Source organism: Mus caroli, chromosome 4 (assembly GCF_900094665.2).
Source record: "Mus caroli chromosome 4, CAROLI_EIJ_v1.1, whole genome shotgun sequence".
In the NCBI taxonomy this organism is placed as follows: Eukaryota; Metazoa; Chordata; class Mammalia; order Rodentia; family Muridae; genus Mus; species Mus caroli.
In genome coordinates this window covers 75,916,573-75,935,442 of record NC_034573.1, presented here as the reverse complement: position 1 = coordinate 75,935,442, position 18,870 = coordinate 75,916,573, and the positions used below count along the sequence as shown (strand labels likewise).

General features: G+C 45.8%; 1 protein-coding gene across 2 annotated transcripts in view; it reads left to right on the top strand.

Moving 5' to 3' along the window:
* The window catches only part of Ttc39b (tetratricopeptide repeat domain 39B), a 100,632-nt gene that overhangs the window by 48,292 nt on the left and 33,470 nt on the right, over window positions 1-18,870 (top strand). For both annotated transcript variants that reach the window (XM_021159755.2, XM_029476157.1), the window contains 4 exons: window positions 4,424-4,525; window positions 11,872-11,979; window positions 13,661-13,792; window positions 14,620-14,696. In XM_021159755.2, coding sequence (XP_021015414.1) covers window positions 4,424-4,525; window positions 11,872-11,979; window positions 13,661-13,792; window positions 14,620-14,696 — 419 coding nt within the window. The remainder of the gene's footprint in view (window positions 1-4,423; window positions 4,526-11,871; window positions 11,980-13,660; window positions 13,793-14,619; window positions 14,697-18,870) is intronic.

Genomic DNA, 18,870 nt, shown 5'->3' with positions numbered 1-18,870 from the left:
GGCTGTCCTGGAACTCACTTTGTAGACCAGGCTGGCCTCGAACTCAGAAATCCACCTGCCTCTGCCTCCCGAGTGCTGGAATTAAAGGCGTGCGCCACCACGCCCCGAGTGTTGTTCTTTTAAATACATGGATATCAGCACAGTGTTTATATACTGCTAACCTATATTGCAGGAAATAAGCAAAGCCTTGAATAAGTCACCGTGTAATGAGCTTAGGCAGACAATTCATATAGAGAAAGTGGGGCAGCAGACAGGCATGTATCGTGTTGGCAGCTCGTGTTAGGAGGAAGGGCACACCAGGCTTGTTCCTTTTGTAACATTGTTCATGGAAGCTCAAAGGTTGTAGTTGAACTACCTGACTACCTGGCTACCTGATCAGATTCTCCCACAGGATCTACCACCCAAGGGTCCACTGTCTCCTACTTGGACCAGGTCTTTTAATCACAGTGGACTTTGGAGAGGGCAGAGCAGACGGGAACATAGATGTAAAAATGCAATAATACAAGGAACATTTTTCAGATTTCGGTAATAATATAATGAAATCTGAATTAAAAAAAGTCCAGCAAGACCTTTTGTGTAACTTTATAATTATGACTGTCACAATCACATAAATGGGAACAACAGTATAATACAAAGATCCCCAAATGCCAGTTGAGGAAGCAGAGGACTCACTTCTGCTTGTCTCTGCTTAGCAGAAAGCTGAGGTAATGTCAAGTGTGTAACCTGCAGAGAGAATGGATGTGTGCAATGGAAGTGTGTCCAGGACCACGTGGAATGCATGGGAACTTGCTCTCTGTTAGGGGTTGCAGCATGGTGCAGCATTGTCCCCAAATAACTGCAGCATCCATGTGTGGATGATCATCCAGGTGATAAAGGGCCTCCCAGAGCACTTGGGAAACTGAAGACAAAATGTTGAGATAAGATTTATTAAACACAAACCGTTTTATTTGTTTTATCACCAGCCTAGGGATTAAACCATAGCAAGTTCAGACATTCGTATATCTATTGGAGTAAAATAGCTGCAAACTAATGTCAAGGTCTTAAAAAGATGTATTTATTTATGCATATGAATGCTTTGCCTGAGTGTACATGTATGTACTGTGTGTGTGCCCTTTGTGAGCCTGGTGTTCACAGGGGTCAAAAGAGGGCATTGGGTCCCCTGGGAACTGGAGCTGTGGGTGGCTGTGAGCTCGAACCTGGATCTTCTCTAGAGCAACAGGCTAACTGCTGAGTCATCTCTTCCAGCACCAATGTCACATTTTCTAGAATATAATCTTAATAGAAAGTGACCAGGCAAGCAAAGGCAAGCAGATCTCTGGAGGATGAATTCCTGTGTGCCTGCCAGTGTTTAAGGATCTTGAGAGGACTTCAGTCTTCCTTTTATCTGGTTCCTGAGCTAACAAATGGCTGAAGGATGAGCTATTGATTGCCTATCTTTGGAGGAACGGAGGAATTGGGGGCGAGAATTGAATGTAGTTCACACTGTACCCAAAACCACATTCTAGATAGAATGTATGTGAGCTGTGCTATATTTTCTCCATTGTACATTTGAAACATTTCTAGCATTGGGGGAAGAGAAGGGAGAAAATAGGTTCTTGGTGCTTTTTGATGAAGAATGCCGTGCCATGCCTAGAACGATGAGTGGGAGGCAGGATTCTGCACTGTCAGCGCCCACAGCCCAGTTTCTTTCCTGATTCTCCAAAGCCCTCCTCTTACATCATTGACATCCTTCTGAGAAGGCAATATATGCTGACTACTCTGCCAAGTAACTTTTCTACAGAGCATTAGAAGAAACCACAGAGGGGAAGCTGGAAGAGAGATGATAAGGAGCTGTGTTGGGCACCGGATGTGGGGAAATAAAGGGGATGGGGGAAATCCACGTCCTGCCCGAGCCTGGGGAGACTGGACAGGCAGACGAGGGAGACTGTCATGGGACCCTACGGAATTGCTGCGGGATGGGCGTCGGGCCGTAGACCCCGTTCTGGGTGGGTAGAGTGGGGTTGGGGGAAGGCGCAGTCTTGGCTCTGGCTCTCGGGCACCACAGACCAAGAGCCTGCTTCAGGGTCCCTGGGCCAAATGGAGGCCACAGATAACAGGTTTTCAGTCTTGGACATCCCAGATGCGGCTGGATGTCGCTGAAGGGCTGAGAACAAAGTGGGGGCCCCTGGGGCAGCTTGGTCAGCCCCAGGGCTGAAGGGAGAAGGGGCAGGGGGAAGGTGCTGGGTGGTTTCTGGGTGGGCGAGAGTCTGGCTAGCTCAGGCTGCTAGCTCTGTGGGCATGGCTAGAGCATAGGAAGGCCTCCATTGCTCCAGCCCGGTGGATCCTGATGAGAAGAGGCAGTCCATGGTTTCAAGGTGTTTATTGTAGAAATGCAGAGAGAGGGAGAAGGGTAGAGAAGTAGAAGCTGGCCATAGTCACATGGAGAGAGGGGACAAGAGGGGGGAAGAAGGAGGGGGAAAGGTGAGAGTAAGAGCAAGTGCTTAAGAGAGACAAGAGAGAGGGGAGGGGCCAAGCAGCTCCTTTTATAGTGGGCTGGGCTACCTTGCTGTTGCAGGGTAACTGTGGGGAGAAGCATACCTGGCTATATAGACTACATGACTGATAGCCACAGAATTATGGAACTGGGTCCTCGTGTCAGGAGCCTATGTCTGGGAGCATGGCGAACAGGCCTTCTGTCCCTTCCAGATTAATCTGCTGGGTCTCCGGGGTTTGAACCTAGCTCGACCAGAAAACAGGCTGCCTTTCATGGTACCACAGAGCTGTAGGTAGAGCTATGCCTGCTGGCCTTAAGAATGAAGTTTGGCTCTTGCCAAAAAGGTGATGTGGCCCTTGGTGGCATGCTATGACCAGATCCCTGAAGTAGCCATGCAGAAGGGGAGATGGGCAGACACACATACCTTTCTACTGATGTTTGTATTTGAAATGTGTTACAGAACTCACATCCTAAACTAGAGAAACAACTGATCCTGAGCAAATACTGTTGAAAAAGTGCAGGTTGTGGTATCATAGGCCTGTTGTGATGCTAATGTAAAATTTAAAACATAGACTTTCTGGGACTTTTAGTGTGTATAAAAGCATAAAGGGTGAGAAGGATGTAATTTAAGTATTTGTAACCAGACCCAGGTCCGGCTGCTCACCTACACTTAGGAAATAAGAGGCCGGTGGGAAGGAAATTGTTTTATTGAAGAGCTGGTATTCAGGGCCTGGCATGGGAGCATACACCTGCAATGCTGGCACTCAGAAGGCTCAGTGTCAGTCTGGCTGTAGACAAAACTTTTATAAACAAACAAACCAACCAGCAAACAGTGGGGCTGGAGAGGTAGTTTACTGGTTAAGAGCACTGGCTACCCTTTCAGAGGGACCTGAGTTGGTTTCTCAACACCCACCCAGCAGCTCATAACCATCTGTAACTCTAGACTCAGATAACTCAGATATTCACTCTGGCTTTCTGGGTCACCAGGCTCTCACACGTGGTACCCATGCAGCCAAAACAGCCATGCACATTAAAACTGCAACAAACCCAGCAGCCTAAGAAGGTGGGTAGCTGTTGCCTCAGGGCTCCATCTTATAAATATAATAATTATTTCAATAACGTTCTAATAAAATATGTATAGCTTTACTTGGGGAAAAAAGTTCTGAGCCATGCTTGGTGGCTCACATCTGTAATCTCAGCCCTTGGGAAGGGGTTGAAGCCAGAAGACTGTTGTGAGTAGAGACAGACCCTAACAAAAACAAAACAAAACAAAATCTGGAAGACTGTACATATAGTAATCTGGGCTAAGCAGTGACGCACTCACGGTCCCAGCATTTGGTACATAGAGTCAGGAGGACGTGGACATTTGAGACCACTCTGATTCATAGTCCAGGCCAGCCAGGACTATGTTGCCAGACCCTGCCTGTTCCTGCCCTCTTTCTCAAGGAGGGTGTGGGGGGAGGAAAAAATTAAAGAAAAGGGATACAAAAGATGAAGGCTGTGGGTCAGCAGTTTTTAACCTGTAGGTCATGGTTCCTTTGAGTGGATTGCATATCAGATATCCTGCATTTCAGATATTTACATTATGATTCATAACAGTAGCAAAATTACAGATACAAAGTAGCAACTAAATAATTTTATGGTTTGGGGGGGGTCACCACAATATGAGGAACTGTATTACAGAGTCACAGCATTTGGAGGGTTGAGAAATATTGCTGTGGGTGATTTTAATATTTATGTATGTTAAAACATAAGGAGAGTTGGTAAGTCTCCCAGTGGTTTTATTTCAGAAATGTTTAACACAAAATAGAATTGCGTTACTTGCTTTCCAAACTGAAGTAGAGGTGAGCCATACGAAATGATTGACGGATGTGTGTTGTACTCTCATGTTTGTGCAGCCCATTCTCATAGAACAAAGAACTAAAACCCCTCCCTGGTTTCAATCCACAGATCTCCATCGGACATGGCCACCAGCGGCTTTCACTTTGTACCGTGTGAGACCAAACGGACCTCCAGACAGCTTGGAGCATCTGCTATGGGAAGACCTGAAGGGTATGTGGGGACTGTTGGGTTCTCTCAAGAGACTAGAACACCAGTGAGGTGAGGGTGGGCCTAGGCAGTTATGGAGTCCATTGGCAAGTTAGAGAAAAAGATGCACGCCAGGGGGCTTGGTGGTATAGTAACAGCAACACTAAACTCAATTCTGGGGCACAGGTTCTTGATTCTCGACAAACCTGAGTGTTATTTTGTATGTGTGCATGTGTGTGAGGACGAGCACCTCGGCGTGTGTGTGTGTGTGTGTGTGTGTGTGTGTGTGTGTGTGTGTGTGAGTGTAGGGCACAGGACAACATGCGGAGTCAGTTCTCTCATTCCTCTCTCTGGGTTTCAGGAATTGAACTCTGATCCTCGGGCTTGGCAGCAGGAACCTTTTACTGGCCTATCTTTAAACGTTAAAACTTTGGTCTTATGTGTTTTGTTTGTTGTTTGTATGTTTGTTTGTTGTAGCTGGGCAGGCCTGGAATTAGCTACATAGATGAAGATGACCTTGAATTCCCAATCCTTCTACACAAAGTTCTGGAATTACAACTACTACATGTGACCTATAATGGATTTGAAAACTAACATTGTGTTCCTATTTTTCTTCCTTATATTTTCTCATGTCTTTGGCTTGAAAATACATTTTTTTTTTTTTTTTTGTTTTTTGAGACAGGGTTTCTCTGTATAGCCCTGGCTGTCCTGGAACTCACTCTGTAGACCAGGCTGGCCTCAAACTCAGAAATCTGCCTGCCTCTGCCTCTGAGTGCTGGGATTTTGAAAACACATTTTAAGAAACATATCCACTGTGGAAACTCAGTAGCTTCAGAAAAGCTTTATGTCCTTCTTAGACTTACTGAGTTGTTTTAATTGGGATCATGTTACATTGTTCTGTAGTCTGCTTTTAAAACTTACAGATCATTATATTTTCCATCCCTAATAGGCATGGATTAAAATTTTAATACTATTTAATTGCCAGTTATTGTCTTTTCCGTTTATTCCAGAATTAACAGGTTTCTGATTGTCCAAGTTGGTTTTTTTTATATTTTTTCAAAAAGTATGTGTATGTATGTAATGCATGTGGTCACACACGTGTGTATGTATCTGCATGTTTGTGTATGCTTGTGTGTATGAATGTGGGTGCTCTTGTGCATGTATGTGTGTGGCGGTCAGAGGACACATGGACACACAGGTCAGTTCTTACCACTCACTCTGTGTGAAGAAGCAGGATGTCTTTTGCTAGCTGTTTACTCCTGGCTAGCCGACTCCCAGCTTCTGTCTCCACTTCCTCTATCACTATAACAATGCTGGGATTACGAGTCTCAGCATCTGGTTTTATGTGGGTTCTGGGCACATGAACTTCTGCCCAGTGCTTTATCCATCCAGCCATTTCCTGAGCCTTCAGTTGATCTTGTATGAGTTACAGGCCTTTTTGTTAAAGTTCTCTTAAAACCCATGGGAAACACTGCATTCTTAATCATGGGCTTGTAGAGCTTTGAAGTTTATATATCAGGTCTTCATGTGAGAGTTCACATTTGGAATTAGCTATTTACAAGTTGGTCCAAATTACTCATGAGTTTGGCAAATTGTCATAATATGGAAGGGGTTGAGGGATGGAGATGAAGTTGGAAATAACTTGTAAGAGTCATAAAATTTTATTTTCCACATTGCTTTTTAAAATTCCAAATGTCCTTGCTCATGGAATTTTTGTTTTTTTGTCTAGAAAAAATATTCTCTTCTTAGAGTTATCCTTTAATTCTTATGTTTCCTAGGTAACTAATGCATCAATATTTATAAAGCTGTTTAAAAGCCATAGTAAAATAAACATAACTGAAAGTACTAATGAGTAAGGTCACAGCTTGACTAAACTAAGGCCTGGGAATCTTAACTGGAAGCCCTGGACCACGGATGCTGTTTCTGGGAGTCAGCAGGCTATAAGAAGGGAGAGACTGAAGGGGGAGGGGATGGGCAGAGGGACCTTGGGAAGGGGAAAGGCTAGCTGAGAGAGTGAGGGTTTTAGCGAGAGCCACAGACATAGGGGCTGAGAGTGAAACAGCAGTGGACACAAGCTAGACAAGGATTTCAGGGTGGGCGAGCTCTGGAATGTGGTCTACAAGGCAGATGTTGTAAAGCGACATGCATGGATGCCCTCTGCAAGGTATTCTTTGTATTTCGTGGTCAGCTCTTGATGAGAATGGAGGACATTGGGGCAGGACTTGGGCTTTGGTGACAGATGCCATTGTTTAGTTCTTTGGTAGGTGTGCTAATCATAATCAGCTTTTGTTACCATAGAAACTACCTGGAACAATCAACTTAGAAAGGTTTCTGTTGTCTCACAAACCATAAATTCAGTGTTTCTAGCCTGTGATGGGCCAGCCCCACTGCTTTTGGCTCTGTCATAGGGGGCATGTTTGGAGGGAATTTGGAGTGCATGGTGGGGCAATACTGCACTACATCATGGTCAGGGAAGGAGACAGGAGGAGGAAGCCAGAGCACCACAGTTCCCTTTAAGGGTGTCTGTCCATCTCCTAAAGATCTGCCACGTGGGCCCCACCTCTTAGTTTACCATCCCCAGATAATACACCTTTGGAGAGTAACGCTTTTAATATATCGGTCTTTGGGGGCATTCCAGATGCAAACCAGCAAAGACGCCATGGTAGGATACACAGAGAGGCTGAGGGTAAGTTATTTCCTTCTTTAGTTTGCTTAGGTTAAAATGAGTGAGATTTGTGCAACTGAGTCAGGAAGAGGAAAGGTTAGAGATGTACATCCAGGAAGATGTGGAGGCAGAGTGTGGGCAATGCTGTAGAGATGCTTTTATTACGGTAGTAACGCTTGTAGTTTTTGCAGCCATAGCAATGTGCCCAGCCTGTTTCATCAGAAGATATTCATTCTGCTGATGTCCGTGAAGCAGCAGCCCTTTTGGAGTCTGTGAGTGTGGTTGGCATTAGTTAGGTGGTCCAGGAAATGACCAGCGTACACCTGATTGCTCTTCCTTGGTCTGCCCCTCCCCTCAAATGCCTGCCTGTGGCTCCAAACGGGGCAGGCAGTTGGGAGTTTGGGTCATCATTTAAGAAACTGGAAGCAGTAGATACCATGTGAATTGATGGAGGTGCTGCAGCCAGGCAAACGACGTTCTGCCCTCATGTGATTCCGTCTGCCCTTGTTGGTCCTCTTGTTTGTTTAGCCTCAAATCCTTGTGATGGTTTCTTTTGATGATCATTCAACCTGGAAATAAGAGGAGAGAAATCTTCACATAGAAGAATTTTGATACCTAGAGAAGAACATGGCTATTTGCTATGATACTTTGTGGCTCTGGAATTGTTTGATTTTGTATTTATTATCATATACTGTATCTTTAAAAACCAGTGTTTTTAAAGGGCACGAGTAACAAAGTCACAGATTTCGGCAAGTGGTGTGCTATCACATCCAGTTTCTTGATAGACTAGTTGCTGAAGTAGTTGTGTTAAGCACTTTGGAAAAATGAGGGAAGATTGTGTTGGCTGGCACTCTGACCATAGGATCAGCCTCTTACCATGTCCCGTAATTAGAGAGGAGACATGCTGTTAGGTCTTCATGCAGGCATTTTTCATGGAAGTGGGCTGTTGCAAAGGTTGCTCATTTTCAAATCCCAGGGATAAAGTATATCATTGTCCTTAAGGGCAAAGTGTATCATTATCCCTTTAATGTGTATTGTATTTAAGGAAATGTATCCTCCTTCATGAAAGCAGGAGTCTGAGCTCTCAGGCTAAAGAAATAGAGAGAAACTTTCTAAAAACATCTTTATTCTTGCTGCATGGATTCTACTTCATCCCCATGTGGGTACAAAGCAGGCTAGTGTCAGTTATTAATGAAGGCTGCTTTGGGGGAACCCCAGCACCATGAAGGAGATTATAGCCACTAAGGAGGTAAAATTCCAGAGACTGTTTAGTAGGATGAGATTCCCAAATGGCTAAGTCATTGATTGTGGCAAATTTTGAGTGGAGGCTAGTGACAAGAACATAGGTTCAGGCCAGGCAGTGGTGGCGTGTACCTTTAATCCCAGCACTTGGGAGGCAGAGGCAGGTGGATTTCTGAGTTCGAGGCCAGCCTGGTCTACAGAGTGAGTTGTTCAAGGACAGTCAGGGCTACATAGAGAAACCCTGTCTCCAAAAACAAAAACAAAAACAAACAAACAAGCAAAAAATTAAGGACATAGGTCCAGTTTTGTAGGGTATAAAAGTTCTGGAGATTGCACAGTAGTGTGGCTATACTGGGTATCCTGGACTGTGCTTTTTAAGAGGTTATAATATTTTATTACAATTTTATTTTATTATGCATGATCTTGTTATTTTTAAAAAAGAATGAAGGCTAGATTGATCAAACCATTGACCCTAACCTAGCTTCCCTTTTCCTCTTTAATTAATTAATGGATAGCATGCTTGTGGGGGGAGGAGTTGTAATGCTGTATTCACAGGACAGCCACAGCTGTCCTGGAACCTTCTACCATTGTTTGAGGAAGGATCTCTTACTGGGCTGGAGCTTCCCACGTAGGCCAGGCTAGTTGGCGTTCAAGTGTTCGGGGACCCACCTCCTTCCACCTTCCACATCGTTGCTAGGGTTACCGGTGTCTTCACTGCATCCTGCTTTTACATGGTTTCTGGGGCTCCAGACTCAGGTCCTGGGGTTTACAAGGCACATGCTTTACTGACTGACCTATCTCTGCAGCCTTTGTCATTTGGATAAGAGGTCTCACCATGTTGTCTATGCTGGCCTTGAATTCCCTATCTAGCTCAGCTGTTCTTGAACTCTGAGCAGTCCTCCTGCCTCAGCTTTCTAGTTTCTATGATTACAAGTGTGTGCCACCACACCTGGCTTCTTTGTATTAGAGGGTGATGTATGCAGCGTTTACTCTTGGGTTTGTATCAGAGAGTAAACATCCACCCGTACAACTTCCCCATATCCTCGGGAAAGACCCTTCCTAGTGTAAGAGGGAACGCAGCCTGAGCTCCAGAAGTGAAGGTGGGCCTCTGGTGTGCACTTCCTCTTCCTGCTTATTTCCCTCCTCCCTGCCATTCCTGCTTCTTCCTACCTCATTTGGCACTGAATTCCCTCCTTATCCGGATCTCCCATCTTCACCACTAGGCTAAACCAAGGTAGTTCCCAGTATTTGCCAAGAAGCTGTTTCAAAATCAGTTAATTCTTTTAGAAGAGGCAAATTAGGCATTGCAAAAATAGCATCACACTAATGAGCTATTAAAGAGCAGCTCACTGCACTCATACTTAAATAAACTAGGATGGGCAGAAATGGCCAAAGCAGAACTAATTTACAGGAACTTAGACTAGACTAAGTTGCCCGCTGCTGCTGCTTCTGCTTTTTCCTTCTTCCTCTCCCTCCTCCTCCTGTTCCTCCTCTTCCTCTCCCTCCTCCTCTTCCTCTCCTTCCTCCTCTTCCTCTCCCTCCTCCTCTTCCTCTCCCTCCTCCTCCTCTTCCTCCTCCTGCTCTTTCTATGGATCCCAGCTGTCCTGGATCTCAATAAGAGACCAGGTTGGCTGGAAACTCCCATGCATTCTTGCCTTTGTTTCCCAAGTGCTCGGACTACATGCTGTGAACCAGCCACGCCTTTTAGTTCGGGAAGATGATAATTTTTACCTCATTCCTTTCAGTGTATAATTCAATCACATTTTTATCCTTCTTTGCATTCGAATTTTTGTCTTTTCTGGCTTTTGCAGCAGCAGCAGCTGATACCTACTAAGCAAATATTACTAGATTTTGACTAATTTATATGTGAGGGATTATGAAAACAGGGCCTTTCTCTGCAGATCTCCTTGAGGGGTGGTGCAAAACCTCAGAGAGAAGCCTGGGGCATGCCGTGGCGAGGAAGGGAAAGAAGTTTTGTTTTGTTTTTTAAGACAGCGTAGCCCTGGCTGGCCTGGAGCTTGCTATGTAGACCAGGCTGGTTTCAAACTCAGAGAGATCTGCTTGCCTCTGCCTTTCGAGTGCTTGGACTAAAGGTGTGCTCCCCACATCTGCTGGGGGACAGGATTTCGGAGACAGTGCACTTGCCTTTGTTCTTAGGCTAGAATCCACCCCCTCTGACACTATAGTTTCTGACTTTGGCCTAGTTTCTGTCCTTTCTCTCATTTTCTGTCTTGCTTGCAGCATATGCACCATACATAGAATTCCTCCTCCCTGCAACCTAGATATTCCCATGAGTCACCCCACCGTATAATAGTTAGGAAACATCTTTCAGTCACAGTCATCCTCAGAATTAGGCCTCCGTGCCTGTGACCTTTGCCCTCCCAACCCCTCATGTAGTTGGTGCCTACTATGGGCACTTGTTTGTTGGTCAATCTCTCCTCAAGACTGCCCCAGGAAATAGATTGCTATGCTCCCATTTTACAGATAAGGAAGTTGAGGCCCAGCTATGTTATAGACAGAGTTGGTGTTGTTAGAAAATGATGCCCCAGAACATAAGAGTGGTAGTGTGTGCCTGTGACCTTAGTACTTAGGAAGCCAAGGCAGGTGGACTACCATCAGTTCTAGGCTGGTCTGGGTTACTTAGTGAGCTTTAGGCTAGGACTCCAGTTGAAAAGAATGAAAAGAAGGAAGGTAAAAGGAAATGGGAGAAGGCCTAAGAGACATGGGTTCTAAGCTCCATTAGTGGTCAGCGTGGCAAAGCACCATATGTTGGGATGTCATTTTCTTTTCCTGTTTCCTTTTGGAAGAACAAGGAGGAACCTTCTTTAAAGGGCCCCTGTCTGATAAGAGAGATTATTCTAGAGAGAATGCAGTGCTGTGTGCCCCCTCCCCTCCTCCCCACTTAGGAAGAGGAGCCAGAGGAAAAAAAGACTCCAGTGGATACCAACTGCCTTGGCTGGCCAGAAGGATTTTTCACGGAAATGAAGTCTAGAGTTCTATGGCTATGATTAAAGCACTCAAAGGCCTAGGGCAGGAGAATTGGGCCTTGAGGTCCAGACCAGCCTGGGCTGTGGTGTGAGACCCTGTTTCAAAGAGCAAACTCCAGAAAAACAAAATCATTGGTTTTCTCTGGCTCCACTTCCCTCTCTCCTGTATAGGCTTATCTGCATCTCAGTGTTAATGAAGGTAATTGGGCACCCACAGTTCAGCCTTGCCATGCCTGTGTGTGCGATGTACACTTGTGCCTCTTTCCTATCCACCTGTTTCTTATAGGCTCAGAGCATTGGCCTTACAGAGGATGGGGGAAACTTCTTTGCCCCAGCATTGAGAAGCAGCAAGGGGCGGGGGGGGGGGGGGGGGGGGGGGGGGGGGGGGGGGGGGGAAGATGTCAACTGGTCTCCCGGGGCAAGGAGCTAATAGTAAAAGTTACCAAACTCCCTTGTCTTTCCCTTTTTCTCTTCAGTTCATCAGCCAAGGTGGATCTCAAGAGCGGCCTGGAGGAGTGTGCAGAGGCACTGAACTTATTTCTAAGTAACAAATTTAAAGATGCCCTAGAGTTGCTACGTCCATGGTAATGAACTCTATTTCTCAGTCGATATTTTATGTGTTTTTCTGATGTCCTGTTTGTATGTTCCCGTGTCTGTGCCTGCCTCAGTGTGTATAAGCTAGTTTGAGTGAGACCCGTCCGGCCAATCAGCTTTAAAGAAGTGTCGTTTCATATTTGGTCAGGAGAAATTTTCCAATCAGCCCTAGCCTCCACACGTGGGCGTCGTCTCCATGGTTTTGGAGAATCGCTGACCAGCGTTGCCTTTGAAGCCAGCAGGGGAATAACTAGAGAAGCATAATCCCAGTGCTAAGATCAAATCTCAGCAAATAGGAGTATGATGAGGGCTCGCTACTGTTGTCATGGAAGTTACTAACGCTGGGCCTTCAGGCTTGGCACCCCCCCCCCTCCCTGGCCTGCTCACTGGCCCCAGCTGTACATGTGCTGCATGTGATGTGGACTTTGCAGAAGTGATCTTGTAGTGGTCTCCAGACTCAGCGTCTAGGGGGACGGGGAAAGCTTCTTTGATGCTGAACTGGGGGGACCTGATCCCTCATGTCAAGTGGCCAGCAGTGTCCCTAAGACTTGCCTGTCATCTCCTGGACCCCTGTTTCCTTCATCATCTTTGGTCTGCCTGGCTTTGCTGCTCTTTAGCTCTCGATTCTGACTCAGTGTCTCTGTGTCCTTTATTCTTTTTTTTAAACAAACCCTCTTTCACTTCTACAATGTGCTTATAAAATAGCATAAAAATAAATTATTGATTTCATGGTCTCTGATCTTTATGCACAGTTCATTGTTAAAATTCCTTTTCCACCCCACTTGAGTGTGAGGTTTGAACTGCCACTGATAACTGGGGTGGGCGGGCAGTGCCTTCATTCAGGACAAAGGCTCGTTATTTAGACCGTGTGAGGAAGAACGAAAGGAATAAGGTTGCCTCAGGATGTTGAAACATAGATGGTCAGGTAAGAGGCTTTGAGAGGAGCTAGCAGCTCAGGCAGTGACCAGAGCCTGGTAACCCCACCATTAGGAGCTTTCCTCAGGACCCTCAGATATTAGATCCTAAGGGCTACTCTCTCAGGTCTCTCTGTGTGTGACCTAATTTAGTGCAAAAATCTTGCTTCCTCTTGGCTTTGACTGGAAAGGAGAGAACAGTTTTAAAGGCACTTTTTCTTTGAATCACATTAAAGTTTCGCCTCGCCTCGCCTCGCCTTGCCTCGCCCCCCTCCCTTAGATTTTTTCCCCCCATCCTCCTTTTTGAGATAAGGTTCTCAAGTAGCCCTCCCAGAAGAGGACCTTGAGTTCCTGAGCTCCTGTTTCTGCTTCTCTGGATGCTAAGGTCAGCTGTGTGTCACCAAGCCTCACTCTTTTCAGATTTTAAGGTGGTGCACTGCCCCCATTCAACTGGGAAAAAAAAAATAGCTTTGCTTATAAACTTTTTCCGAGGAAACAAGTCCAGAGGCTGCCCCCTTGTGCTGAATCAGGGAAAGGCATGTTGTCCCCAGCACTTCATTCTACTGTGTGGGTTTCAACTGATACTTGAGGTTTTAAAGCAGGCTTTTTGGAGCTTGTTTCATTTCAGTAACTATGGAGGAGAAGTTGAGATATACACGGTGAGGATTAGGTATTGTTGGTATCAGAAAAAACCCGGGCTTTTGTGTCTTCCCTTTTCATTGTACTGAGATGTACTCACTGGCTGTGTTCTTTCCAGGGCCAAGGAGAGCATGTACCACGCCTTGGGCTACAGCACCATTGTGGTGTTGCAGGCTGTCATGACCTTCGAGCAGCAGGACATCCAGAATGGCATCTCTGCCATGAAGGACGCTTTACAAACCTGCCAAAAGTATGACTGAGTAATTTATATCCGAGCTAAGACAACCCCTGCCTTCCCGCCAGAGTGCCAAGTGAATGCAGGTCGCTGAAGTAAGGAGTTGGTTTGAGGTTGGCCAGAGCTATGGAGCAGGACTTGAGATTTAAAGTGTCTTGGCCAGTTCCGTTCTATGTGGTGGAATTACAATAAGGCTCCCACTTACTACCCGTGCCCTCTGCTGGGTACATGGGGCCTGAGCTATGGTAAAAGTCTGAGGGAGGCTTCAGAAGGGCTAGCAGAGAGCAGCTTTCTAGTTCTTTTGCGGTAGGTTGGTTAAGAACTGGGTACCATGTCAAGTCAAACAGGGAGTGCACCTGTTCTATGTGGGAGAAATTATACACTCAGAAGGGGATTTTTATTTGCCTGAGGATGCCTTTGGACACTCTTGATTTGTTGGAATGAGAGTGTCAGTTCTCAGCTGTACTCTGCATGTAGAAGGCCATCGTGAAGGCTCTTACTTATATCGGTGAATTTTAATGTGGCTAAGATGAATCTTCATGTGATTTTGTTATAATCTCAAATGAAGAACATTTTCCTGACTGCACTTTCAGTCCACTCCTCATCCACAAAGGAGGGGAGGTTTGTATGCAGTGGGTCTGTGGGTTCCTCTACACCACGCTTAGTAGGCTGAGTGCTCATGGTTGGTGGTTCAGGACTAGGCACTGTATGCATAGGAGGGAGGCCTGGCCTTGCAGAGGGGCCAGGAATTGCCATGTGGCGACATCTTGCTGTGATTGAAAGGATCACCAGTGACAGTGAGCTTCACCTGATGCTGGTCTTTGCCCTTGTCTTCAATGCAGATACAGGAAGAAATGCACAGTTGTCGAGTCTTTCTCAAGTCTCCTTTCTCGAGGGTCCCTGGAACAACTGAGTGAAGGTAAGCATCCACTGAGGCTTGGTCTCTCTCTGTTTTCTAGAGGCTAAGAGCCCCTGAACCATCACTGAAGTGTAGAGAATGAAGGAAGTGGCCTCTTGTTTTCCCAGCTCACCCTGGTCAGTGGTTGACTTTGAAGCTGTGTACACATTTATGCAAACAGGAATGCATATAAAGGACGCATGCAGTTTGTTTTTCACTTGCCTTTTTTTTTTTTCAAGCATTGAACCACACACTTGTGCTACAATGTGATCTTGCCCCACACCAGTGTCCGTAAATGTGTTTTCTCTGTTTGGAGCTGTGCAGTTGTGAAATGAGTTGGTACTCAGTACAGCAACGTGATTGTTCTTTCATCACTGAAGGACAGCTCTATGGTTTTAATTTTCTTTCCTGTTAGCAAATATTGTTGTCCTAAAATCCTTGTGCATATATATTTTTGTGTATTCTTTCAAGTACCTCATGAGACAGTTTTCTAAAAGTAGAATAACTGGAACCAAGGGTTTATAATTTTACAATATTGATAGATATTGGCATTTTTCCCCCCAAACTATATTCAACTATCGTTGGAGGGTTTCATTTTCTACAGACTATTAATGTTTTTCCAAGGTGAAAGTACTGTTTTGTTTTTCAGACAGGGTCTTCCTATGGATTCCACCCTGGTCTGAATTCACTCTGTAGACCAGGCTGACCTTGAACTCACAGAGATCCACCTGCCTCTGTCTCCCAAGTGCTGAGATTAAAGGTGTATCTGGATAAAGTTTATACCTTGAAGTGACAGTGCTCGTCTACATGGCTGATGAAGATGTTTGGCTTGTGGGCTTTAAGAATAATCAGTAGTCCAGGAAAGCACTCAGTCAGATAGCTGGGAGGAACATCATCACCCATTGTTCCCTATCCCTCTAAGATGAGGGGAGAAGTAGCCCTAGTCAGCCCTCAACAGAAGGGTGCCTCATCTCCAGGGGGCATCCAGGGACTCTGTAGTGTCACGTTCAAGCCCGTGTTTTGGAAGAGATGATTAGTGCAAACCCTGGAGCAGCTGCGGTTCGGGGAAGCGAGCACAGCTCTGGGGATGGCTGTCAAGGCAGGACAGTCCTCATGTCAAATGGACGCTGCACACACCTGGAGAGAGATTTACCATGGGGCTCCGTTGGTCCTGTAGGAGCGTTGTCAGCTTGTTTGGGCCATTGGAGAAATTAGTGATGTGAGCTCTGAGTGTTGATCACAGGACAGGACTGTGACACGTCCCTTGTGTTTAGGACTTACTAGAAAAGAGTATTGACTCAACCATGGCAGAAACTGATGGTATTTTGTTGGTTACTGTCGGCAGTTGAAACCCATCTTTTTTTTTCCATCAGAAACTGATCTCCAAGCATCCCTAAGAACAAGAGCTGGTACTAGGAGGCCTAAAGTGTTCCCGAGACAATCCATGAGACTGAATTGGCCCCAGTATGACTCTTGCATTGCCTTTTCCTTCCTGGGAACCCCATGTGACTCATTCCCTGGTCCATTGGTGACTGCTTCCCTTTTTCTTTGTGGTGTGAAGGTGACAATGGAGAGTTTTAAATCTTAGTTTTAAGAGGAATGACATGGTATTTTTGGTGTGAGAATAAATAATTCTAAAACATATTAGTGTTTTATTTTTTTGAAGTGTTCTCTGTGTGCCAGGCACCCTCTTGGTGCATTCCTTAGCATTACCCCCCTCCCCCCTTTGTGTTTAACTGATGTTCACAGAGAGAAAGGCCAAGGTGATCCAGCTGTCAGAGCACCATGGGAACTGGTCTGCTTTCCCTAAACCACTGCTCTTCCCGCTGTCCCCATGTTCTCCCATGGAGGGCTGGGAAACACCTTACATGGCTGATGGATCACGTGTGGAAAGTCAGCGACACTGTGCTCTGGTTTTCCCTTGTTGCCTTTAAACAGAGCAAGTTAGGAAATCTGGACTTTCCACTAAATATTGAAAAATTAACTGGCCCATATCTGTAGCTTATTCTGAACTATAAATATCTTTAGACTAGTACAAAAAGGATGTTTAGCTAGCTTTTTGAGTGCACCATGAATTTTTTCATGGACTAAGGAATTTACAATTAAGGTGTATGTTGGTGAAGAAATTACTCAGTGTAAATCAGTCATAGAGTGTAAATCAGTCATAGTGAAGGAATAAAGCGAAATACATGAAGTTCCATCTTATTTCCAGTGTTTGCTTGTGAGGGCATCCTAAACAGACTTTTAAGTTTGAAGGGTGTTTTAGTTTGCTTTCTATTGGTGTGATAAACACCATGACCAAAAGCAAGTTGGGGAGGATGCATTACAGTCCCTTATCAGGGGAAGCTGAGGCAGGAACTAAAACAGGAGGAACTCTGTGTACTGGCTTGCCTACTTCCATATACCACCCAGGACCACCTGCTGGGCCAATCATCCACCAAGAAAATGCTCCGCAGACTGGCCTATAGGCAGCCTGATGGAGGTTAGTTTCTCCATTGAGTTTCTTCTCTCTAGATAACTAACTTATGATAGGTTGGCAAAAACCAAACCAGAACAACAGGGCACGGCAGCACACTGTCGCTTTAGTATAGGATTTGTCTTCCTGTTGGTAATTTTTGTTTGCATGGTCCAGTTTCTAGCTGTGTTCAGGAATGAGTATCTCCGTGGCGGTTTTCATGGACCTGGTGTGGAACACACTTGCTCCTCTCCTCCCATGATGGGCGGCTGGTGCTGAACAGCTTTATGTCAGCTGATTTCAGAGAGTGCCATGCTTTAGTGAGGTGCAGCGCTTAGAATGTGGGAAGAGGGTCGGTAGGGAGAATTACAGAATCCAAACTCTCCCTGCTTTGTCTCATATCCTTTGTATTACTGGATATCAAAGTCTGTCTGTCTTTGGTTTAGTCGTCCTTCTACTCAGGCCTTGATGAGGACCTGCTGTTTAGCCCACTGCCAGCTGTAGCCTTCGGCACTGCCCCTGTGTCAGCCTGCTGGGTTCTCCTCCCCTCCCCTCAGGAACCTCATGCTATAGCCAGAGGCGCCCCATTGCCCTTTTGGGAGGGTACCTGCACTTTCTTGTCTTCTATCTTCTGGTCCTCCACCAGCGCTGACCTTTCCCTTCCCCCTCTCCTGCCCCAGGCTAGTCATATGTTCTCAAGGTGGCATTTGGCATTGAAAACCCCAGACGGTTATCACTTTGTAGCAGTTACCTAGTGTAGCTGTCCAGCGGCCATGGATGAACTGGGTTTACCTGAAAGGGGGGCTGGAAATGAAAAGGACGGTACTAGAGAAGGGTGAAGCCAAGTCAAAAGTTCTGATCTAGGCTCAAAGTTTAGTTCTGCAGCTCCAGTTTAGAAAGGGAAGACCACCAAACCCATCCTTTGTTTCAGCTGGATTAGGTTGCAAAACAAGCTCAGCGGGCAGTCTATTCCTTTAAATTCCTGTAGGAAATTGCAGGTGCAAGGAGGAGGCTGACTCCACCTAGATCAGAAAGCCTACTGTGGCAAGCACTCAAGATCTGTTTAGCCTGCTCAAAGGCTGGGGGAGGGAAGGGCACAACCTAGGAAGAGGCTAGTCAGGTGTGAAATAATCTGCTAGTTGGAATTCCTGTTAAGGTCCTGAAAACCCAGAGGCATACTCTGAGGGAAGGCATCCTGGAGAACTGGCTTGTGACTGGTGGCAGTGCCAGGATGCACACAGACAGCACCGTGTCCTGGTGGTGTCCTCTACCCCATCTCCCTGCCTGTTTCTGAGGAACTTAGCTGCAGAGTACTTTTCATAAATTGAACATTTAAGTTAAGTCAGTATGAGAGAGCCCGTGGGTCATGTGTATGTAAATGAAGGAAAACCTACATCTTATCTAGTTTGGCCAGCAGAGTTCCCAGTGACGCAGATTGCCTCCTGTTGCCTCACCACTTGAATTAAAAAGGCCCTGTGCCGCCTTCAGAACCTTAACCAAGAAGCACAGACACAGGCCAAAAACAATAATGGTGAAAGTTGCCAGCATTCATCAAGGCCTACTGTGTGTGCGCGCGCGTGTCTGATAAGCGCTACAGGCAATACTCATTTAATCCATGGTTGCAAAGTAAAAACATTATTACTGGACCATATGAATGAGGAGACCAGCAGAGAGGAAAGGCAGGCCTGAGCAGCACCCTGTACTAGCATGAAGCAGAATCTTTCCTCCAAGCTCAAATAA